The 25,097-nt window shown below is 43.5% G+C and overlaps 1 protein-coding gene across 1 annotated transcript in view; it reads right to left on the reverse strand.

Moving 5' to 3' along the window:
- The window catches only part of LOC118104743 (filamin-B), a 50,259-nt gene that overhangs the window by 20,351 nt on the left and 4,811 nt on the right, over positions 1-25,097 (reverse strand). Inside the window, 15 exon segments of the mRNA XM_047339333.1 lie at positions 1,998-2,141; positions 2,415-2,528; positions 2,643-2,836; positions 2,915-3,051; positions 4,303-4,429; positions 5,149-5,286; positions 5,387-5,587; positions 6,187-6,349; positions 6,671-6,745; positions 6,862-6,980; positions 7,827-7,895; positions 7,898-7,973; positions 10,025-10,122; positions 10,964-11,099; positions 11,262-11,371. Of these exon segments, the coding sequence (XP_047195289.1) occupies positions 1,998-2,141; positions 2,415-2,528; positions 2,643-2,836; positions 2,915-3,051; positions 4,303-4,429; positions 5,149-5,286; positions 5,387-5,587; positions 6,187-6,349; positions 6,671-6,745; positions 6,862-6,980; positions 7,827-7,895; positions 7,898-7,973; positions 10,025-10,122; positions 10,964-11,099; positions 11,262-11,371 (1,901 nt within the window).

The following is a 25,097-nucleotide window of genomic DNA, read 5'->3' on the forward strand; positions in this document are numbered from 1 at the left end:
TTTCCAGATCTAAACATCAAGGTTTTAAATGTTTTTTTTTTTGTCTCCACCGTCTCCAAGTAATTGCTCGTTGTGGGAACTGTCGGGTTTACTCTATAATTTTGTAACGTCTTACTAAGTGAAGCCCTTTGAGATAATGTATGTTGTGAAGCATCTAAATAAAAGAGTTCAGGTTTATTGAGCAGCTTTTGGACTTTGTGCGTCTGTCGTCTTATAACACAAAGACTTTGTCAACTCCTGCTTCTTTGTTGTTGGCATCGGGGGAAAATTCCTGAACGGCTCACGGACTAAACAGATCCGAGGCCCACTGGCAGTTTCTCACCAGACTTATTTACCCAGTGGGTGAAACTATAAACGCCTAAAAACAACAACAACCAAGTAAAGACAGCTGATAAAGTCGGTAACATCACAGTTACAACAAAGCAAATAAACACCTCAAACTGTGATGAAAACACTAAATGAAAGGTGGTGACCGAAGAATGATTAGTGTAAATCTCAACTGAAAAATGAAAACATTTTCACTCCCATTGTTTTTATGAATATCATTTTTTGGGGCAATTTGGTCCCGAGTAGACTCAGTGACTAACATGATGAATCAGACGATTGTAGATGAGGACAGAGCAGCAGCTCAGGGCTCAACCACCAAAGAGAGTGAGTGTCCTCAACTATTGTAAGACGAGCTGGATAACAGAAGGTTTCTCCAGAATAAAAGGTGGATGTTCTTAATTCACGAACTGAAAAGGTTTTCATTTAACAGGACGGAAAATTACTCGACACAAAAAAAAAAAAACTAATCACGAGCCGTTGGGGCGACAGCAGAGCTTCACTCATCTGAACCGCTCACATTCCCCCACATGACAGATTAACACAACATCTGGCTTCAATTATATCTTGTAAATCACAACTAGACAGTGTGGAGATTTCTGCACTTGCAATATTTCAAATACAAAAAAACTACAAAAATATAACACAAGAGAGTCAAATTATTATAATAAATCAATATTTAAGTAAACACACGAGTCGGATCAGACTCAGGTTTCGCCGATAATCTAAATTATTAGTGTCACTCAGAAGGTTTTTGATATCATTGTTGATATGATTCAGTTTTCTCACTGGTTTGTAGTTTGAATCCCAAAAGGTTCAGTTTAGTGAAGCTCTATTGTAGCTCAACATTTAAAAAAAGAAACAAAGTGATATAAAATACACAAAGCAGAGGGAGTAACAGTGCAGGGTCAGTGGTAACAGAACAGAAAAGACAGGTTAGTGAATATGGTGATTCAATCCTTATGTTATAGTCATAATATATCATTGAAGTCAACGAACAGATTTACTTCTAATAAAAGCTGTTGGGATTAGTGAGGGTCTAAGTGCAAAAGACAAAATATAGATTATTACAGCGCAGACACAGGAGAGAGTGTTAATATGTGACGTGTAAACTATTACAAGATGAAAAGTTAAAATGAAGAAAAATACGAGAAATCGTTTTTGATCATATTCTGGCAGTCGTGTGTTTTCAGTCCACTCACTTCAGGCACTCTGATTAAATGTCAGTGTTATTTAAACCGCCATTATTCATCAGTTTTGATAAAAATCCTTATTAAAAAAAAAAAATAAAAAAAAAAAAATCACATTTCTTCATTATTTATCATTTTATGGTGTTTTTTTTCCACCAGCACAGATTTCACGCATCGTTTTATTGATTTTAAAAATGAATGCATGACGTTCCAGATTTAGGAGCTGTACCTCGCCTCAGTGTAAGTAGTGATGATAATCAGAGGCTTCTTAGCTTTGCTGCTCACATCAGGAGATTCTGACTTCACCTTCTTCACACTTTGATTTAAAACAGTTGGCTCGGATTGAACAACGACTCTGGTGCTTTCGGTTTTAACCAAAGGTTCAGATTTGACAATTTTGACCCTTTGTGCCTCAACCAGATCCCCAGATTTGGGCAGGATAACACTTCCTGTTGTGACGGGATGCTGTGATTGGCGGCTTACCCTGAAGGGGCTGTTGGGGACGCCGACTCCTCCCCAGGCGACGGCCACGGTGTGTTTGAGATGGGAGTTGGGCGTGTAGGAGCAGGAGTACAGCCCGTCGCCTTTACTCCTCACCTTCACCTCCACAGGAAGTCCCTCTGCATCCTGAGGAGGCGATCAATTGAATTTTAATCAAAACATTTTAAATTATTATCTCATTTGATTCATCCTTTATCAAGATTCACTGAACTCAGGTGCAAGGATTTGCTGCTGAAAATATGCAACAGGTGTCTCAAAAACAGACTCGTACATTTTGCAGAAACATGGATAAAAAAAAATTATTTCGGGAACCACGAAGCGCCCCCTGCATTCGGAGGACGTGACAAACGCTCTTGTCTGTCCTCATTGATTGAGTGTGGACGTGTGGACGTGTCTTACCTGAGCCGAGATCTTCAGCGGACCTTTCCCAGCCTCCTTGGCGTTGACAGTGAACTCGGCCGGCTGGTTGACCAGGCTGCCGCTCTTCTCAAGCCCCGGCCCAAAAGCCTGGACCTACAATGATGAAGCAAGAAATAATTATTTTTCAACTTTACACACAAACGCATCCATCTTGAGCTTTACGTTTAAACAGAGAGTTGCTCAGTTTGGAGGGGGGGAGTCTCTGACCTTGTCTGGGTCACTGGCGTTGTCGTCAGGGACGATGAAGGCCATGAAGGGGCTGTGCTCGATGTCTTCCTCGTCACAGGTCACGTGGACGGCGTATTCGCCGGGTTCTGTCGGCCAGTAACTCACATCACATGACCCATCGTTCTGATCCTCACACTCAATTTTAGCCTGTGAAGGTCCCTCGATGGCAAAACCTGAACAAACAGCAGGTTGGATTAGAAGGGATGTGGAGCGGGGGGGTTTCACCAGCAGAAGAAAAGCATTGTTCTCACCCAGCACTCCCACGTCAGTGCCGATGGACTCCACTACAAAGGCAGCGGTTTTACCCACAATGCCTCCCTCCAGGCCGGGACCCCAGGCCCTGATCTGCTGAGGCCCCGCCTCCTTACCCACCGTCACGTCGAACGGACTGAAAAGAAAGAAAGAGAGAGAAGGACTGTCAGAGTGAGTCAAATCACACAACCCTATGTGGTCATTCAGTATGTAACTGTGTGTGTGTGTGTGTGTGTGTGTAACACCACACAGCATGAGCTCATCCTCAAGGCTGTCGACACACACACACACACACACACACACACACACACACAACTGTAACTCAATATTCAGCAGTTACTGGCTGTTAAATGTATGTGTGTGTGAGCAGGATGTGTGTGATTGTGTGTGTGTGTAACAGTGTGCGACTCTGCTCAGATTGAAACAAGCTTCACTGTCCGAATGAAACTGTCTGCTGTGATATATTGTTTTCGATATGGCACATGTTTCAGTGTCTATCTTTGTGTCATGGAGAATTCCCCAGCCTCTTTACAAACCTCAGGCCTCCACAGACCGAACCCCCGACTTAAATCTAACTTTAACCTGATCCCTAAAACTCAAAACAGCTCGAGGCAGAGTGTGCTCCAAAATGTGTATGTGCTACTCTTTTATTTTGAAAAGCACTTTGAACGCAAGCCTGAAAGGTGTGGTATAAATTATTGTTATTATACAATGGTCATTATTATTTAAAGGACTCTGGATGTGTTATGTTTAGTTATTGAGGAGAAGCTGTATCTGAATCAGCTTCTGGTCACATGTTTATTTTCTGTCTCATGTCCTAAAACAGATTTACTGTGTTTTGAAAAATGTGCACAAAAGACGCAGCATCGTTAGAATTTTCATTTCCTCATAAAAAGGTATTTTCGAGTTTGACATGAAGGAACTTCTCAGGCTTTGAGAGAGTTCCCTTCATCTGGTGAGAGAACAGTCGACACAGGAGGACGTGTTGGTGCCTGCACATGATTCTGGTCTGGATTATGGCCGAACCACAAACAAGCACGACTGACTTTGTGAGTCAGGTACTTGCTCTCTGCAGACATTTCCTTGACGTGAATGACTTTGAATCAGTGCTTTGTTTCCACGAGTAGCGCTACTCTTTAAATGTTTTTTTAAAATGCCTCACAAGATGAAGATGAACGCTTTCTGCTCCGACATGTGAGGAACACTGTCGTTAACGTCTGCACAACAAAACACACAATCTCCTCTTCAGACAAGTGACAAAGAAAACACGAGGCCCAGACTACATCTCCTCCTTCCCCTGAGGATCCAGCCATTCACATCAGATGAGGTAATGTGCTGAGGTAATGCCTTAAACCACAAACACACACACGCACAGTTTACAGCTCACCTCTTCGGGATGTGCTGACCCCCCCAGGTGATGGAGACGCTGTGTTTGCCAGGACTGTTGGGATAATACTCGTAGGAGAACACACCGTCCTGACCGGAGAGCTGCTTCACCGGCTCCTCCGTGCCTTCTGAAAAACACACACGTCACAAACAGCGTAATCACAATTAAATCCAATTTAAAAAGAGCGTTCTGACATTAAACACAAATCCACAGGACGGAGCTCATGGGACAGACGGGAGAGCCGAGCTAACGAGAACCAACAAGGTTCAACTTAGGTTTAAGATTTTTTTAAAAAAGCATCAGAAAATAAAACATGATTGAACAGTAATGTTGTGAATTGTTTAATATTGTTTGATTGTCAGTCTTAGTGGCCGCAGCCCCGTCAAGGAGACGCCTGCCTGCTGCTGTTTACCAATACCAGGTGAAAATAGGTTAAAATAATGATGAAGAACAATAAGAACCATCATCTTCATTAATTACTTTTTTAAAACTAGTCACACAGGGCCACAAAGAAAGATTAAAACTGAATAAAACTACAAAAAGGAAGTCAAATAAAACCAGGAAAGATTCTCCACTAAAAGTGTGAGACGGGAAGTGAAAGAAGTCCCAGACTTCCTCAGACAGAGCTCAGGGGCTCAGACTGTAAACACCCTGTCCTCTTTAGTTTTCACTCAGCAACAGATAAAAGACCTCGGCCCTGAGAAGCTCAAACCAAACACCGGCTCATATGGCACTAAAGATAAATACATGGAACTGTGAGGACGACCATGAAGAGCCTTCTGGGCTTAAAGAAGGAGTGAGGTGATGGTGATGTTTTGTGTCTCTACAGAAACAGACTGAACTCACTGGGTCCTTTGACGACAGCCTTCAGGTCTCCGCTGCCGGCCGTCCTCGTGTCAACCTTGAAGTCACCGACCTGTTTCACCCTCAAGCCGGTCGGCTGGAGACCCCGGCCCGTCGCCCTGCACGACCCCGGCAAGCAGGCTGGACAAACCGGAGAGGAAACACATGGAGGAGTGGTTAGATGTTTTCCTGATGATCTATATATAACTAGAAGTAATGTGGCAGAGCTGAAAGGACTCACCGGGCCCCACGTCCACGCTGAAGGGGCTCTTGGGGACCCCCACCCCTCCAAAGGTCACAGTAACAGTGTGTGGTCCGGCCTGGTTGGGTTTGTAGGTGCAGCGGTACACACTGTCGCCCTTATCCTCCATCATCACCTCCACACTGTTCTGGCGGCCCTGAGGGTCTCTGATCATGGCCGTGACGTCTCCTGTACCGGCTCCTGCAGAGGAGACGTAAAAAGAAAAGGAAACTCCATTCAACGACTCGGCTTTAACGAAGGAATTTCAACTTTATGGGGAACAAGCAGGGGCATCGCAACAGGGGAGGCAAAGCAGGCAATTACAGCTGAGAGGTGGCCCCTGGAGGACGGACGATTACGTGAGTCCACAACAACTCTGTGAGAAACCCCTTCTGTTCTGTGATCAGCAAAGCACAGGAGACGGTTGCGTGGTCTGAAACGAGGCCTGTGCCACGGAATTCCTGCCAAGAGCTTCGTAATGCTCGAGGTTTAGTTGATGACTACAAGATTCAAGAGTTTATTGTCAAATGCACAACAATTACATTAAGCAATCGCTGGCAATGAAACGCTTGGGTCACAGGCTCTGTTATCGCAATGCTCAGAATATTACAGCAAAAAATATAAAATAAAATATATAAAATAGAATGTGTAACAACATGTAAATGTCTGAGATGGAGATAGAAGTTTGTTATTAAACTCAACTATAATTTATGTTTATGTACAGTTTACAGGTTCTTTATAATTCTGATAATTAAAGAATAGTTTACAGTCTGGAGTGATGTGTCTGGTTAGTGGCTGACCTGCAGTGTAGATGTCAAAGTAGGTGGGTTTGTTCGCGATGCTGCCCACAGGTTCAATTCCCGGCCCTTTGGCCGTGACCTTGGAGGCGTCGCCGAGCGCTTTGTCCACGCTCACCTCGAACGGACTCTTGGGAATCTGCTGACCTGCAAACATCACCGTCACCTAGGAAACGAAAACAACAGTTACAGGGAGTGTGACACAGAGCGAAATATGACGGGAAGTGAAGCCTTTCAATGACCTTTTAAATCTGTACTTCATCATTTTTTACTTTTCATACCAACCTCCGTGAATTGTTAAGAATAAGATTGTGTACAATTTAAAGTTTAGGTCCTAAAGTAATAAGGAAAAAATACATTGTGAACTTTCGCTTGCTACGGTTTTTGATATTTTTGAAATTTTCATGGACTTACTCTCAGTGGAATTAACATTCTCAGAAACAACCGATTCATGTTTTGTTACATGTTTAAAGAAACAGGAGTTTACCTTGTGAGCTCCCACGACTTCAGGAATGTAGGTGACGCTGAACGTCTTCTTGCCCTCGTTAGGCTCCGCCTTCAGCTGATGAACAACACAGATGCATATTTTAGATCCATGCGATGGTACGACTTCGTTATCTCTACAGAAGTCAGACATGTTGAAGAGGAGGAAGACGAAGAGCAGGATGTGGTGTGTACCTCCTCTCTGGTGCCGTCTGGATGATCCAGGTAGACGGTGACCTGACCCTGACCTGCACTGAACGTGTCCACGGTGAACACAGCGGGACGCCTCACCCGGTTCCCCGTCGGCTCGATACCTGCACAGCAAGAAAATACTCAGACACATTACTATCAATAATGTCAAAGACAGTTTCAGAAACATTATCGCTGACTGTCGACTGAAACTGATGATGAAGAAGAAAACACGGTTCAAACTGACAGAAACTAATTTACTTTACTTTGTCTAGACGACTGTCGACTGAATGGTTTTGAGTTCTGAACTGATATTCAAACAGAAACAAGCAGTTTGAGTTATTAACCTGCGAGTTTATCAGACGTAAAAACACTGAACAGTTTCTATTATTATAACGACAGGATTTTCAAACTTTGCAAATGTCATTAACAGTGACATTAACCTTCATCTTTGTGTGTGTGTGTGTCCTGTTGACTATATATGGAGTCATTTCCAGGTATTTCCTCCTCATGGTAACAGTTCAAGTTGGAGGACGACCTCACCAATCTTTGTCTCTGTGTGTGTGTGTGTGTGTGTGTGTGTGTGTGTGTGTGTGTGTGTGTGTGTGTGTGTGTGTGTGTGTGTGTGTGTGTGTGTGTGCCATTGTTCAGCCGACCAGCCGCTCACTTCCTCTCATTGTCAGACACACCAGTGTTTCCAGTGAACGCACAGTGAGAACAACAGGTCACAAACACAGAAGCTGCTGTTATTCAGAACAGACAGATAACCTTTAAAACCAGAACATTTAAATCTACGTAAATAAACATGTGTGAAACTTTAATGATGCATAAAAACCACACAACGCTAGAATGGTTGATTGTATCTTTCGTTTGCTTTTGCAGCAAAGAAATGTTTGGATTTAGACAATTTCATCTCATCTGATAGAGATTTTGTTCTTCGTGTGTGTGCGAGCGTGTGTGTGTGTGTGTGCCTGGTCCGTAGGCTCTGGCCTTCTTGGGGTTGAGTTTGGGTTTGAGTGGAGCTCCTGTCTTCAGTTTGGCTTTGGGAACTGAGACAGGTAGGTCATCACCGACTGCTCGTCTGCACCGGGGTCAATGATCTCCTCTGGGGTGATCACCTACACACACACAGACACACAGACACACACACACAGACACACAAGACAGACATCAAGCTCATGTAATCTGTGTTATGATGTGAAAGGCTCGTTACAGTGAGATGAAGCATGTATAATGAATCACAGACAAATAAGAAACAAACAAATCTGCCTTTGGCCCCAAACTTCTTTAAAAGAGATTTGTCTGAACACTTCAACAACACGGTGAGACTCACAACACAAGGATAGTTTAAAAAAAACAAAATCGATGCAGCAGAACTGGATAAATAACTTTTAGTTTTTTCTATGCATGCATCTTCCTTTTTAAAACCTGGCGCCTACATCACCCACAATACAACTTGTCTGCTGATAGTTTGGTTGGAGATTCAGGTGAGTGGTGCTAGTAGCAGCCTAAAGCATGAATGAGGGGCGAGCAGAGATAGCGAGCTGCCGTTTGTCTTTAACTCCAGATTCCATAACTTAAAATAATTTTTACAAGGCTCTCTCTGGAGCCACAAAAGAGAGGTTATGTTTTCATCTGTGTTTGTTTGTTTGACCGTCACCAGGACTACGCAAAAACTGCTCAACCATATTCCCGTGGAGGGATGGGGCACGGCCAAAGGAAGAACCCATGACATGTTTGCGCGGCTCCGGATCAGGGGGCGGATGTCGGAATTTCTTTGTTCCACTTTCTTTAACAAGATGGAGCAGCTGACTGATATCTACGAGTGTGGAATCTGTGTCTAGTGGATTTAAATGTGGTTTCATAAGGGGACTGTTGGTTCATTCTAGTTTCACATGTGCACTAACGCTGCTTACTCATGTGTTAAATAAGCGCCTTTAGAAAGTAGACGCACAGTTGAAGTGCATTACATCGTGGACGGCTGAACAATTCATCCGTGTGTGAAAGTTGAGCATCAGCCTCATCTATAGTTTCAGACTTTCCAGCAGATTTTGAAACGAGGCTGAATTTCTCCACCTCGGGAGCACCTGTCGGGTCGGACGCCGACGCTCGCTGATCATTTCTGGCTCAAAGTCGACGCTTGAGGTCAGAGTTTTCGTGAAGCCAATCGCGTTGCTTCACACCAGACTGGGAAAACTGTTCCCTGTGGATGTGGCTTTGCGTACAGGGGCATTGTGATGTTGAAACAGGAAATGCCTATTAACAAACTGTCGACACAAAGTTGGCAGGAACGCTGTTTTTCTTTTTTAAATATCACTTTATTCTGCAGCATAAAGATTTACTGTCAGTGGAACTAAGCAGCTCAGACCACAGCCAAAATAAATAAAATAACAAGTAGTAGTATTGGGAGTCGGGTGTCCACATACTTTCATATAGTTAAATAAAAGTGGATCAGCCTCAGTGACTCTACAGGCTGAAGTGACCCGGCCGGACAGCGGAGGTGTGGCACGGAGGTCGATGAGTTAGGGAGGAAACGTGGCTTTGAATCAAATCTGACCAACACTCGGTTCCGTCAGTGAACTCGCACCGCTCTCGTCTTTCTGCTCATGTTGTCACGTTGTATTCTGCGTCACTGGATCAGGATTTTTAACGAGTCTAATATCGATGAATTACAGTGACTGCATTTCCCAGATATGCTCTAAATTAACGTCAATAAAAAGAAACGGGAATCATCATTTTGTTATGACAATCCTCTGACATTCTGTTTTTCTCATTACTACCTGGGGAAAACCATTTGTTGCACAACTCAGTATAAAACCTTTCAGTTTTTTATTCTCTTGGACTCAAACAAGTAAAAACAAATTCAGGATCAGAGTGTTTCCTTTGTCGTGAAGAGTCAGGAAACCAAACGGTGCCTGTGTCCCTTTATCTGTCTCTGCGCGTTACAGAGACAAACACAGGACGTGGCAAGTTCTGTCTTCATAGAGTTAAAAGTGCTTTGATAAGATCTTATTGTGAAAAACTATTATTGCAACAACAAGATCCTGAGAAGAAACAAACTTTAACCTCTAACCTCTAACCCCGAAAAAGAAAACTACACTGGGATTACTGATCTCACTTGAGTGTTACACAATGATCAAAAGGTCACTAGAGTCAGAGGGAATCGAACCTGCGGGATGCCCAGCCACTCGTCAGCCAGCTGCATGGCTTCAGTGGCATTATTCACTGGTTTGACTGAATCCCAGGTTTCCCAGTCTGGACACAGACCTGCAACAGATCACAGCAAAACACAACAATGTGAGAAACAGCTACACACAGACACACAACAGAGAGAGAGAGAGAGAGAGAGAGAGGCCTTCTGGGAAAACACTTTTCATATTTCTAACACTGAAATCTGCTTCTATGAAAGTTATGTTTTCAACCCCTGTCCTTGTGTTTGTTGGTTCATTGAATTGTGAACAAGATTACACAAAAACTACTGGACGGGTTACCACGAAACTTGGTGAAAGGATGCGGTACAGGTCAGGGAAGAGCCCATTTCATTTTGTGCAGATCAGGGGCGATTTTCTTTTCTGGTGACTTGTTTTCAAACTGGAAAATACATGGCGGCAGTTGTTCAAGTCAACTTTTAACTATAGCACCAAATCATAATAGAAGGCACTTTATAGAACAGGTCTAGACCCACTTGATACTTTACACTTCATGAAAATAAAGTTACAATAAGTACACACAGTTAAAAGTTTAATACAACTAATGCAGTCTAGACCCATATACACTGTAAAATATCAGATCTAACGTGTCACACTGTGAGATGAGTCTCATCAGATCGACTCTCTACAAAAACTGAGCGTTCGAAACTTCAAAAGAAAGGATTTATCGTGAGTGAGTAAAGAAGGAGGCCGTACAGCTGCGGATTCGTGCGTCATTTCAGAACGACAACATCTAGTTTGAATAATAATTCATGTTACTTTCGTCACATCCATCATCTGTAACGAGTCTTCAGTGGTTCAACGACACACTGCTGCTTTCCCAGAGCTCAACGGCAATACAATACAGAAAACACACACACACACACACACACAGGCATCAACAAACACACACAGTGTACCTGGTGCACAGCTGTCCACCAGTGCTCCCAGTGCCTTGCCGTCTCTCCAGTCCCTGCTGAAGTTGCTGATGGGCAGATCTGGGACTTTGTTTTGGATCCAGCCGAGCAGACGCTGTTTGGGTGTCTTTGATTCTGCCTGAAAAACAGCAGGACCAGTGTAGTCAGCAACAGTTGTGTTACAATTATACATTTCCAGTTGATTCAAACGTTTGTCTTTCTGCAAAGCAACCAAAACTTTCGACGACACATGTATACGGACGTCATGTGATCAACAGACGGGGATGAAGTCGGCTGTTACCTCTTCATCCTCACCCTCCCACATTGGCATGGAGATGGAGTAGTGCAGGATCAGAGTCCAGATCAGACCCAGGATCAGCTTCAGATTCCCATCCACGATGGCTTTAGAGTCTGGAGGGGAGACATGCAGAGACGTCAGATCAGCCTCTAAAACTCTTAACTGAATACTTTAATGTAAAAATGACACTTTGGTGTTTGGTGCTCATGGTCACAGCTGAATTTCATCCAACATGGAATTAAAAGAAATAGAAACATATTTTAAACATAGAATGTTCTAAATTATAGACACTTATAAGTAGAAGAGATAAAAAAGGAATTGGGTTATTCATGTTTTCTGATTTAACTGCTGACGTCCATGTTTACACCACAAGCAGCTTTAATCTTTTCCTGACCAACATGTCTTTCCCCCGACGCTCGGCACAATTACACCTCATTTCAGACGGGGATGAGAAGTTGTGTAACGCTGACAGAGCCCAACCTGTGAAACACATTACCTGAACACAAGCCAGAGCCAAACCCATTTAAACAGAGCAGAACTGAGAGAGAGCGGCTGCTGGGTAACGCTTCCTCTCATTCATCAGACCACACTGTACCAGCTGGTACCTCATCACACACACACACACACACACACACACGCACACACGCTAATCTTCAGCTGCAGCACACAGAGTTCAGAGTAAAGCAGACAAAATATTCGTCTTGTTTTTAATTCACGTGTCGACTTTCTCTCCCATAACAACAACAACTTCTTCTTCTTCTTCTTCTTTAACATTTAAGGAATCAAACTAACGAGGGTGCGGTGACACGAGGACACAGATGAGTTTAAATACTTGTCTCATAAACTCAAGAGGGAATCAAACGAACACAAAGTAAACTTCAGTACCGTTCAGGGGGAGCAGCTGGGTAACACCGCTCAGTACGAGGTATCCGGGCCGTCGCTGCAAAATGAACGTGGCAGAAACTCGACAGTTCGTGGGGAAAGTATTAACCGAATTAACGACTTGAGCAAGATTAAGTCGGTTAGAGGTTATAAGTGTGTAAATGTTACCACCTGTGTTTGTCTCTACTTTCTTATGCAACTGTTTTGCTGCGAGCGGACTTGCGACACAGCGAATTTATCAGTGTTCAGCAGAAATGAACCATGTCCCCACACTTCGTCGTCCATGAGAAATCCTGCAGCGCACCTGAGGAAGCCTCAGCTCTGCTGCACCGTCAGCAGGCCCGACATGTTCCAGCAGCTCAGGGTGAGGTGGAGCGTTGGGAGGCTGCTGCCTCACCCATGGGTGACACAACCCTGTAGTGACTGTGTGTGAGTGTGTGTGTGTGTGTGTGTGAGTGGGAGTTAAGGTTGTATAGTAGAGGGGCGGTTGCGACATCAAACTTTCCTAATCTTTCTCTCTCTGCCAGACTCAAAACACTCATTTATCTCTTTTCTCTCTCAATCCATTGCAGCTTTTCTCCTCTCGTGCTTCCTCTCACTCTCTCTCCACCCGTTTGTTTTTTACGTGTCATTTCACTCTGATCTCTGTGGCTCTCTCTCTCTCTTTCCCTCTTTTTTCCACACAGCCATATTTCTTCCCTCCTTTCCATTTTGCTGTTTTTCTGCCCCACCTGTGTGTGTGTGTGTGTGTGTGTGTGTGCACCACCAGCAAACATCCTGTCAGCGAGCTGCACTCAACAATGCCCTTTACCCTACACACACACACACACACACACACACACACACACACACACGCCTGAGCACACTCCCTCATTCCGCTGAGCACTCACTGATCACTCTGAATGAGACTCTTTCTTTACTGAGACCAGGTGAAGAACTAAGAAACCCTTAAAGTCATGACATCGTTGTTTAGTTAGTGTCTGAGAGAAGAATTAAAGTTGTACTTTCTTCTAAATTGGTCCTTTTGTGACTTAAAGCATCTGTTCCCTCATCTGTTACCTCTGGTGCTGTTTCCCAACCGTTTTCTTTTGTGCTGCTGATGACAGGCAACAAGCACATGTTTTTAAAAAGGTCGAATAATATGAAACACAATATGTGTGTTGTACAGGAGTTTTTAACCGAGCCAATAAAATATTTTATTTAATATGAATTATTATAAAAATATTCAATACATTATATTTGAAAACATCCCCACTTCACTTTTAGTTCCTAAAATGTTTACACTGCGCTGAACTATTTGTATTAACTGCTTGATATGAAACACTTGAAATGTTTTAACCTTAAATCTAACCTTTAAACTTAAAGTAATAACTTTAGCCTTTGAACTTGATTTCATTCAAACAGTTCAACACCATCAAACTGTGTGTGTGTGTGTGTGTGTGTGTGTGTGTGTGTGTGCGCCCTCGCCGACACAGTTTTGTGAGTATCGAGGCTATCGCCATGGTAGCCTGTTGTTTAACAAAAGAAGAGGGACAGAGAGGGCGATGGGGAGGGAGAAATAAATAAATGCAGCGAATCAAAACACTGATAGAGACAGAAAACAAGAACACAACAAAGTGTATTGCATATAAATGTGTGTGTGTGTGAATGTGTGTGCGAGAGGTTTAAAGAGCTCTGATAATCTGCTGCATTGTTTCCTGAGACTAAGCGTCTGAACTGGGAGTCGCTCCGTCCTCCTCATGTGACTCTCGGCCCTGAGACCTGAAACACAGAGTTCATCAAACCTTCAGCTCACGTTTTACACACGGTTCTATGTGAGGAAGCTGATGTCACGTTCTGGGTTCGTTCTCTAAAGAAACACAAATACTGCCGGTTGGACGCACGCCAACACACACACACACCTGGGAAGGTAGTGGCCAACGCTATTCAACCACATCCTTCACGGCTTCAAGGAGCTGACTGGTCTTGTTCAACCCAGTGGTGCCAGTGGGAGGGTCCTGACGTTACCTGATCCCACCCAGAACAAACAAACATGCTCACTTGTGAAACTGGTCTTTGGAGCTGTGGTTTTCAGAGACGGGAGGACGACTCTGATGATGATAACGGCAACCCTTAAAAATATTTACTTGAGTACATCAGAGCTTCTCCAGGAATATTCTAATGTTTTTATCTAAAATGTAGATGGAACAAAAGACTGTAAATAAAGATGGATGACGTGTCTCACAGGCGAACGACGCCCTCTTGCACCGATGGAGCCGCGGTATCCACCCACACTTAAACTCGACGAATCACAAGTCAGTCTCAGCTGTCAATCACGACATTTCATTAACTTATCAAAACCAAACTCACTGGAGAAATGAACAGTGGAACAAACAGTCAGTGTGATAAGAACGACTTTCAAAGACATTAACCATCCTCGAGAAACGTGATTATTAGACGTGAACAAACATCGCACACTTCCTGACCGAGGCTGTCGAACTGCAGAAGACTCATATGCAATGAGTGCATGAGCAGGTGAGTACCGAGATGAGGATGGTCATGTATCGTGCATTAAAGTAGAAGAAAATGGTAGTAGAAAAAAAAAGTGTGTATCAGGCTTTATGTTGAGTGTCAATAATAGAATTTATAAAATACATAGAAATAATTGTAACTGGAAAATAACAGCTACAGCTACGACTGAGGTCCTTAAGCAAACACGAGTTCGTGTACTCAAAGAATCCTGAAGCCTTTAGGTAGAGACTTTCTTTATTGAACTCTGATTTCATGAAAGCATGCATGAGAGCATGGCCTCCACCCCCCCACCCTCCGCCCTCTCAGCTCTTTCATTCAGAGATTTATCCGTCAACAAACCCATTCACAAGTGGTTCCCCCCCCACCACCACCACCACCGTTGTAATTCAGTTGCATCTGCGTCAGACAAGCTGTGTTTGAGCTTCTCGGGCTCCGGCAGCCACCGTCTCTGCCGATACCTGTGGATTTGTTGACCCGTCGCTATGGCGATGCAACAACATCCAGACAACAAGGACGCGAAATGGAGACGTGGGGGCAGGGAGGGTTTGAGTGTGTGTGGAGGGAAACAAAGAACGGAGCAGAAACAGAAAGTGAGTGGGGGTGAGATAAAGTGTGTGGGAGTGTGTGTAAAGGTGAATGAGGGAGGGAACAAAATGCCGTTCTTATCAGCGGGGCCACACCTTCCCCGGCACAGGAAGTTAGAGAATGAGCCGCCACCAGTGACCTGCAGCGTGGTCTCCAGCAGCCAAGATAATAACCAACTGATAAAAGACCAGTCCAGTGGGTCAGTACAGCACAACTAACCGACCAGTCACACAACTAGTTAAAGCAGCGTCACTGTGTGACTGTGTGATAAAACTATTTTGATCATTATCCTGTAAAAAATACCAAATATGTACCACATGGTGACGAATGATGCAAGCTGTAGAACGTGTATCTAATTCTATTGGTCACTACAGAAAAGCTTTGTCTCGCTTCAGGCGCCGCATTTGCAGACGGCTGCGTCACAGCAGCGTGAACTCTCATTTCTCAGGATCCCTCCAACGCCAACAAATGAATGAAGGCTCATAACATGATGGTGACGGCAAGCTGCGAGGACAAGAACGTCCGATGCTTATACTTTAAGATTTAAACATCAGGCTTCATCTCAACCAAACACCTTATAAAATCCAAGAGGGAAACTTTCTCCTCGTGTCCAACTGCAGATCTGTTGCTAGGACGACAGCGATAAGGGTGGGGCAGGCTGGTGATGCAAATCCTGGAAAATCGGCGTAGACAACATCGACTCATTAAGGTTTGGCCTCTGTGGTCGACACAGCCCACGAAGGCCAATGCATGACATCGTTTTCTGACTTCTTCATGACGTCACTTATCATATGAAATCTTCTATAATATCTGTGGAGATATTTGGGAAAATGTTTTATGCAACACATTTCTGTCGAACCTTGACCTTAATATTTAACTGAACAGCTCCAAAAGTTAATCATTTGGAGATAAACTACCAAGGAACATTCTCACCAAGCACACACGCACACAAAGTAAATAAATAAAATACACACACGTTGAGTTCATTCAGACATTTACATACATTTCGAAGCCTTTTGCTCAAACACCCTGTCTACAGGTGAGATCACTTCTGTGTGAGGTCACTGTAGTTCACTCTCTCTTTCTCCGTCTCTCGCCCACAGCTGTCTCACTTGAAACAGCTGTTACTTCTCATGACGACTGGATCCGTCTCACAAACACACGATCAGCTCCCAACCCAACAATTTAGTGCCGAACAGAACAGTTGACGCCTGAGGCCGCTCGTCGCAGTGATGTCAGCGAGAGCGCCGCGGGCCCCCCCCCCCGGAAAGCCTTCAGTATCAGACAGGAGAGCGAGGACGCCATAAATCCATCACAGCTATTATTTGGTTTTTAATAACCACGATGATGACAACCTCTGATTTTGAAATACTTGAACCCAGGATCCAAAGTTGTGTTAACTGTGAAAACTCAGCACAGGAGGTACCTGCAGTGGTGAACAACAGGATGTGGGGGCTACTGTGTGTGTGTAGGTTTGACCCACAGTATGGTACACACTCAAATTCCACAACAGTGAGATCATAACCCCACCCCCTCAACCCCCCCGATTCATCACAAACACACTTCAACACCCCCTCCCATCTGAGGACTGATGGATGGTGGCAAAGAAAAGCCACAAAAGCCAAACACACACAAACACAGTCGTCAGTTTGTGTCCCTGCACGTTCAATAATATTTATTGAACTCAAAAACAACCACGTTTAGAGAGAAGACCGTCGTCATCATCACAAACCGGAGCCTTCGTCCAAGAGTCTTTTTCAGCCATAAACCAGAACAGGTGTGTTGTTAAATCAGCCCCACAATCATTTTAAGGACATAAAGTTTTGTCTGTAAATCTCTCTGACACAAGTTCCCCTGCAGCCTTATACGAGTTAACTGGGGTTCAAACAGTGCATGTGACATGGGGAGGACGGGGAACGTCTCTGAATGGGAGACGATGTGGTGGTTTTGGTGGTTTAGCTTCAGCATAGATTGGGAAACGCGAACCCACCTTTGATTAGAGGGAGTTCAAACTTCTCATGGATGTACACGTGAATGTGATGATGTAAAAAAACTCCCGATCTGTTGACTCTATGTTTGAGACGCCAGGCGGCGTTAGGAGCCATGTCAATAAATGTGATTTTAAAACCCGCATTAAGATATTTCGTCAGAGAGTCGTCATATAATCTAGTTTACAGCTTAAAAACATTTAAATGTAGAGTTTGGTTTTAATGTTAAGTTGATTCAAAAGTTCTGTCACAGTCATTAAGGACAGATTTACTTTCCTTTCACATTTTCTCGGGTTAAAGAGGCTCAATTCATTGTTTCTAGTCATAAGAGCTCAAGTTATTATAAAGAAATGTACTTAAGTTAAAAGCTCAAATAAATCTAGACACTGTGGATCTTGCTGATAACCCGATGATGAGTAAGATGTCTTCAAACGACCGATCCACAAACTTCCGAGGTCTACGATTGGAACCTTCTCCAGAGAAGCCAGGAGTCCCCCCCCCCCCAAAGCATCGTGTTGAACTCATAAACCGTGACACCCATGACATCACCGCATGATGCAGTGCTGTAATAACTCTGCCGCTTAATAAGAGTCACATGAGTCATGCAGCGGCTCAGAGGAGGCGACGCCGCTGAGAGATCCAGATTACAGACAAAGAGAAGGAGGCTTTTAATGTCCTCAGTTTGGTTCATGAGGGCGAGCGAGATGCAGAGGCTGTGTCATTCTGTCTCTCTCTCTTTAATCTGGTCACTGGCTGCACTCAAACAGCTGCAGAGATGAAGAGAGAGAGAGAGAGATCAAAGGACTGAGAAACTCGCTCTCATGTCTTTCAGAGTCATTCATGAGGAATCAAAGAAGTGAATGAACCCAGAGAAAAACACTTTTCAAAGAATGGGGCTGGAAGACGTCCAGTGTTGGTTTACGAGGTGAATCTGGAGAGACTCTTCAGGAACAACCGGGAGGACGTCAGGCCGGGACTCCACTCATTAGAGGGGGTGTACAGATCCAGTGCTACCGTAGTTTTAGAATTTTTTTATCCTGAATTGAAGGGCACTTAAACGCCCACTATCGATTCAGTCAACACCAAAATAACAAGTGTGAAAGGTGTTTTCAGACATTAACTCCAGAGGATGTCTGCAAATTGGATCCAGACTTTCTCTGGAGGTTACACTGCACACAGCAGGAGAGTCTCAGTGTTCAGGTGGGGGGCAACAGTTTGTTCTTCGTCCATATTTACAAAATCAATATCTCTGTGTTAGAATACAGCATCGCACAGTTCACAATAAATAGATACGATCACACAACAGAAGAAACAAGACGACTTGCGAACCACAAGAGCTGAGTCGCCAGCACAGTGGTGCCCTGTCATTAACACACACACACATCTGGCATTACATCTGCATCAGCATAAACAGGACACACACTGACAAACACACCGCAGCGTTTGGCCTTGTATGACCTCACCCTGCCGGTTCCCAGGCTATGATGTCATCCGAACCCAGACCAGCCATGTGGTGAGGAAGAGGAGGATGGAGAGAGGAAATGATGGAGGGAAAAGAAAGAAAGTTATGAGAGAACACAAGACAAAAGAAAGGAGAATTTATAGACGTGTCAAAAAAAACAAAAAATATGCGAAAGAGAGAAAAAACAATTAAAGAGCAGAAGTGTTGAAGCAGATGATGAAGAACAGTTCAGAGGCCACGAGTCTGAAAGTCAATGAAAAGTTCAAACCCTTTTCTACATGGAGCCTGGGGTGGGATAGTTGAGTCAAGATAAAAAACAGTTTTAACTGGAAAAACATTCGAATAATCCTGCAGCCATTTGACTTCATTAAATGAAAGTAAAGAAACAAGATGAGAAGGAAACTGGAAGAAAATTCAAGTAAAAAATTCAAGAAAAACAATTTATGTTTATACTTGACAGCTGAGTTTTTGTACTAATACCAAAACAGTACTTTTTCAAAACATTTTTATTATTTAACAAAAGATGCCAAAATCCTCAATTTTTTTTAGAATTGATTAATTTATTCAAGTCATTTTTTATGCAAAAGCCTCAAATACTACGCCACAGGAGGAGGTGGAGACCAAACATAGAGTTAAAAACAAGTAAATATTGGACTTCACATTCATCATGATTCCAAATGAGCCATAATGCTGCTCTGTACCTGCTGGATGTGTAAATATTAAAGTGTTTGCAAACAGAAATATAAAATTCTTATATTTAAAACTGCTCTTCCCCCGAAGGCAGCGATTACAAGTTTAACTCGAGAGTTAATAAGAATGGAAAAAGTTTTTATACTCAGTGATACAGACTCATTTCAGCCAGTGAGGAGAAGATGGAACAGGACGGAAAAGAGAAAAGAAGAGAGAGAAGGAAAAGAAGATGAAAAGAAAAGAGGAAGTAAATAGAAGCAGAGTTTGAGATGTTTGTAGCTGAGCCAGACTGCAGGAGGTTCACCACCACTGTGACTATCACAATCCTCAGTGAACCACTGGAACCACAAATACGCACACAGACACACACACACACACACAGAGAGAGACACACAGACAAACACAGAGAGAGACACACACACACAGAGAGACACAGACACACACACACACACACAGAGAGACACAGACAAACACACACACAGAGAGAGAGACACATAGAGACACACATGCACAAACACCTCTACATTTAACCAACCTCAACCCTGCACTCTAACTTCCTAACACATGTGTGGTGTTGACCCTGTGTGTGTGTGTGTGTGTGTGTGTGTGTGTGTGTGTGTGTGTGTTTAAAAGAGAAAGAACAGAGAGAGGGAACCGTCTCTTTCTCTGTCATCTCCCCATCAGACTGATCATTAAACAAATATTTAGTGACTGTCCTGAACTCTGCATTGTGTGTGTGTGTGTGTGTGTGTGTGTGTGTGTGTGTGTGTGTGTGTGTGTGTGTGTGTGTGTGTGGTTACATCCCCACACAACAAAGGCGTCTCTGTGCAGGATAACAATGAAACCAGCGACACGATGACAACAGTCCAGCTTCATAAAGACTTGAGCGTCTGCTGTGAGACAACAGGGAGAGATGAGGACAAAAGGACAGGTGTGTGTGTGTGTGTGTGTGTGTGGTGTGTGTGTGTGTGTGTGTGTGTGTGTGTGTGTGTGTGTGTGTGTATTTTGTTGTTTTTTCCTGTGGGATCAGCAGCAGAAAAACAAACATCCAGTGCATCTGAGTGGATTCAGACACTGAACCACGCGGTTCTAATATTAATCCAGTTCGAGTGCCCTGGCCCTTTAAGAGCTCAGTTTTCTTGCTACATACTGGATAACAGGGCTGTAACCAACAATTATGGTTGTTGGTCATTTTCTCACCCGCACTGAAAATCATTTCAAACAAACAAACAAACAAACATGTCACTTAACTGGTGTTTTCATCGTTTTGACCCTGAATGAAACAGATGGTGAAACACGACTTCCTGTAATGAACGTTTGTCAAAGTGGATTTTACTGCGACACTTGTTGCTTTTAACTTCATGTTGGAAAAACCTGCACAAAGCTGCTGCATTTAGACCTGATAGCAACAATGGCGCTTTCTGTGTGTGTGTGTGTGTGTGTATGTGTGTGTGTGATGTAAATCAATATCCTTGCCTCTCTCATGTTACCTTTTCTGCATCAACACAGAGGCTCAGTGTGTGTGTGTGTGTGTGTGTGTGTGTGTGTGTACACACAGTCTTTTACAGTTCACTCACACCTGAATGAGGCTTTGGGCAGAGTCCCTCGAGCTTCATATGGTTGTTTTCAGGTTACGTTAAGCTACGAGTTCAAATGCGTCGCCTTGGCTACGTTCACGCTGCTCCAGAGTTCGCAAACTCTGCGGCTGATTTTCAGTCTGGACGAGGAAAAACAAAAGATATTTGGAAACAACGACGCAGACGTTCACTTCCTAATTGGTTCTGATCAGTCGTAACTCGATGACCGGCGGTGAATCACTTAGTCAGACACTTAGTCAGTACTAGGCCTGAGTGAAGGTTGTGGTTTTCTGGAGGTAGAATCCAAGAGGTGTCACCTTCTTCTTAACGTGCTCACACAATGCAAGAGCAAGATCTCGACAGTATCTCACATCGAACCAACCAGCTGCAGTCGACTGTCTGCTTCCTGTTTACACTGACATGCCCCGTGCACGTGAATGGTCCCGTGATACGAGTTCTCAGGTGTGTGAGTATGAACAGAGATAGTATCTGATTTGAGGCTAACGCTCGATGGAGGTTGGGATTAGTCACCTAACAGAGTTTATTTTTATAATAGAAAAATGGTGAAGATAGAAAAGAAATTCTAGCGTCATGTCACAACGAGCGTTCACATGCTCCAAACCTAATTTCCACAAAAAGCTTGAGTTACAGGATCACTTTGATAGTTTGGTTTTAACAAATATGTCGGATTTTACCGCAGCTCCGCCAAATACACGTTTTTTTTTTTTGCCCAGATGGTTTTAAAGCACGAGTTCTGCTTCTTCAAGTTTGAGCTACAGCCTGAGAACAGTTTTCTCATCTCTGATTTCTTAACCCAACAAAAATTAGATTTTTGTTCCAGCAAGTCACGATTCTTTAATCTGAAATCCATCCTTCAAAACGAGAGAATCACAGCCACAGTTCCCCTGGAAGGTTTAGTGACTTATATATTATAAATTCTTCACCTTTCTGCAAGTGACGTGATCTGTGATCCGGTTGTGATTGGTAAACACTGATAATCTCCAGAGGCAGTAAACAAGGACCCAAATCAGAGAATCTGGACTTTGAAACCACTTCATCTTCAGCCGTCGACCAGCCGACACTTTCACAACAACGTGTGCAGTAAAAAACGAACTACGAGGGCAAAGGCCACAAATATTAAAGCAGCTTCTGGAGGAGTGAAACTAATAAAAAGAAGGATGGACCCAAACACCTGAGAGGAAGAGGGGCTCCTGCAGGAGTGAGAGGAGCTGAGAGCTTCCAGCGGGTCGGTGAGAGAACAGGGCCAATGCAAACACTGCTGCCAGCTATGACTTATAGACATGGGAGACCTTTGCATGTAACTGCACATTACAGTCGTCACGGCTCCAGTTCCCAGAAGATACGACAATGATTCATGAATTTTCACAGCGGTTTGCTCGCCTCTCTGTTATTGTTTTGTTTAAGTTCTTCCATCAGACTGAAATATTTCAAAAGCTACAGGACGGGCTGTCGTGAGAATCCCTCGTTAGTCCCACTGCGAGGAAATCTGCCGTGTTACAGCAGCAAGAGGGATTAGAAACATAGATGCATGAGACAGAAGAAAATATAATATACAATATGCTGTGATCCAGGTTCATACATCCTATAAACACAGAGTCACTAACTGATCAAGCAACTCAGAAGACGATGGATGGATAAACTCGGAAGTTTAAACCACATGTTAAGAGCTCATTAGCTCCGACTGACGCGAAGCAGCTGACGTCCTGAAGTCCTTTTCCCAGACAGACCTAAACTGTGTGTCCCGTCTTTCCTTTTGTCTCTCCTCTATCTCACAGGACCTGAACGCAGCACGAGGCCGCTCTGGGTCATTGAAGTTACGTGACACTTCTCCTTCAAATCTACCACACCCCCCCACAGTCAACTCCAGCCAATCACTGACTATATTTACTGAGGTTGTCCTGGCAACAGGTGGAATGTACCTCATTCCCTGCTGGCCTTGGGACGCTTTTCTCCCTCTATGTGCGAGTGTGTGTGTGTGTGTGTGTGAGTGCGTGTTTGTGTTCCTGTGTGTGTGTGTGTCTTCCTCAATACCAATCATTCTTTGTTGTGATGAAAGTGAAAAACAATGTTTCAAATCTGTTTCTGAGTCGGACCAAATCCTGCCCCATTTAATCAGGTCAGATTTGAAAAAGAATAGAAATACCTCCCTGCAGTTTCCGAGTTTCCTGTGACCTTTGAACTCCTTTGAAATTCCCTAAGGACAGACTTGAGATATCATAGATGTGCCCTTGACCTTTGACCACCCAAATCTAATCAATTAATCCAACGGGTCTACTTGGACATTTGTGCCAAATTTGAAAGGATCCTCTGGAGGTGTTCTTGAGATAATGTGTTCACAAGTCCACAGTCACATTGACCTTTGACCTCCAAATTCTAATCAGTTCATCCTCGAGACCAACTGAATGTTTGATCACCGAATGGCCACCAGAACTAATGAAGTGGACGTAGGCTGATGCACTGAAACAGATACGTTTATAGAACACAGACTTCAGTCACTTCACTGAAAATCTGGAAGTTCTTTCTTCTAAACGAGTCATGTCACAAAAACACAGCCTGGAGGCACTACGCTGGTTAACTGTGTGTGTCTGTGTGGTGTCTGTGTGTGTGTCTGTGTGTGTGTCTGTGTGGTAGGAGAGAGAATGAGGTCACACTGCCTGACTGAGGTCACCACTGGAAGCTACAGATCCCGTCGGGCCTGTTCATTACGTTTTCACCTGAGTCCACACACACAGATGTGGGACGGCCACACGAGAACAATTCATTTCAAACTGTTTTACACTCACAAATTAAAGATTGAAAAGAACGGCTAGTTGTTTACCACTTCGTTTTTTCTGAAAGCCTCACAGCTTGTTCCAGCGGATCTGTCTAATTGCTGGTGTCCTTATTTACACATCCAGCAGATGCGGGGTAGCATTATCCTTTTTTTAACGTGTCTGTGTGAATCACTTCTAGTTCTGTTTTTGTTCTGTCGAGCATCTAAATGTTCCACGATGTTCACCAGCTGCTCTCCGACCTGTGTGTGTGTGTGTGTGTGGTGGTGTGTGTGTGTGTGTGTGTGTGTGTGTGTGTGTGTGTGTACGGGTAACGTACGAGAAGCACCAGCTTTAAAACTCTGATAAACATCACCTGCTGCTGCTTAATCAACATGGTATGAACTTGTTGAATAGAATAAGAGCTTCATTTATATGTACAGCTTGATGTGATAGTTTGTTTTTATCATCTTTGCTGCCACAGATTTTCACCAGTATACGAAAAATACAATGCAACTTCGGACTTTTATCGCATTTCAGCGCTTAACTTTAATTCTATGGCACATTCACTGAGTTGTTCAGTCCCTCGTCTGCAGCAGATGAGCATTCATAAATCCACAGTGATTCATCAGTCCAGCGTCGAACAGTTAAACACAGTTAAATATCAACCGGATGAGGAGCGTGAAGCATTTAGCAGCAGACGAGCCACAGAGACAAACCTCTCCAGTGTCTCAGTGTCGGCTGGTTGTGTAAAACTTCACACATTCAAAAAAAACGTGACATCACTGTTGAGTTTACAGCAGCCAGGAATTCGTCTTAATGTGTTCTGATTGATTCACCGACAAATCATTTCTGTGCCAATCAAACCTCACTGGAGCCATGATGCAACACACCTGCCTGAACAAGCGGACAGCCAACACCCTCTTTAAGCAACACTAGTATGTACACACACACACACCCCTCTTTAAAGTCAAACTTCTGTGATCCATCAAATCAGCTCACATGTTATAAAAAAGATTCAGTTAAGTTAAAGTCAAATCATTCAAATGTGGTTTTTGAGAACATTTAACAAACCATTAAACCCATATTTTCGTAAAATAATGGAATTTGTATTCAGCAGTCTGTTCTGCAGAGGTGGAATTATTAACAACGGTTATTATACTTATATTAATCTACTAACATTAAAGTTTATTATAAATAATGGATAACATTTCTGTATACTTCTCACCCATCTTTCCTTTTGAGGTGTTTGTAGAGTTTGTGCGAACACACTTTTCTACACATTTTAAATTGTTTTAATTACTTTGACACATGACTCTGTGGGATCTGTGAGACCGAGCGAGTAAATCCGGTGTTTACACAACACGTGGGTT

The sequence above is a fragment of the Hippoglossus stenolepis genome, chromosome 3, assembly GCF_022539355.2.
Source record: "Hippoglossus stenolepis isolate QCI-W04-F060 chromosome 3, HSTE1.2, whole genome shotgun sequence".
Lineage (NCBI taxonomy): Eukaryota > Metazoa > Chordata > Actinopteri > Pleuronectiformes > Pleuronectidae > Hippoglossus > Hippoglossus stenolepis.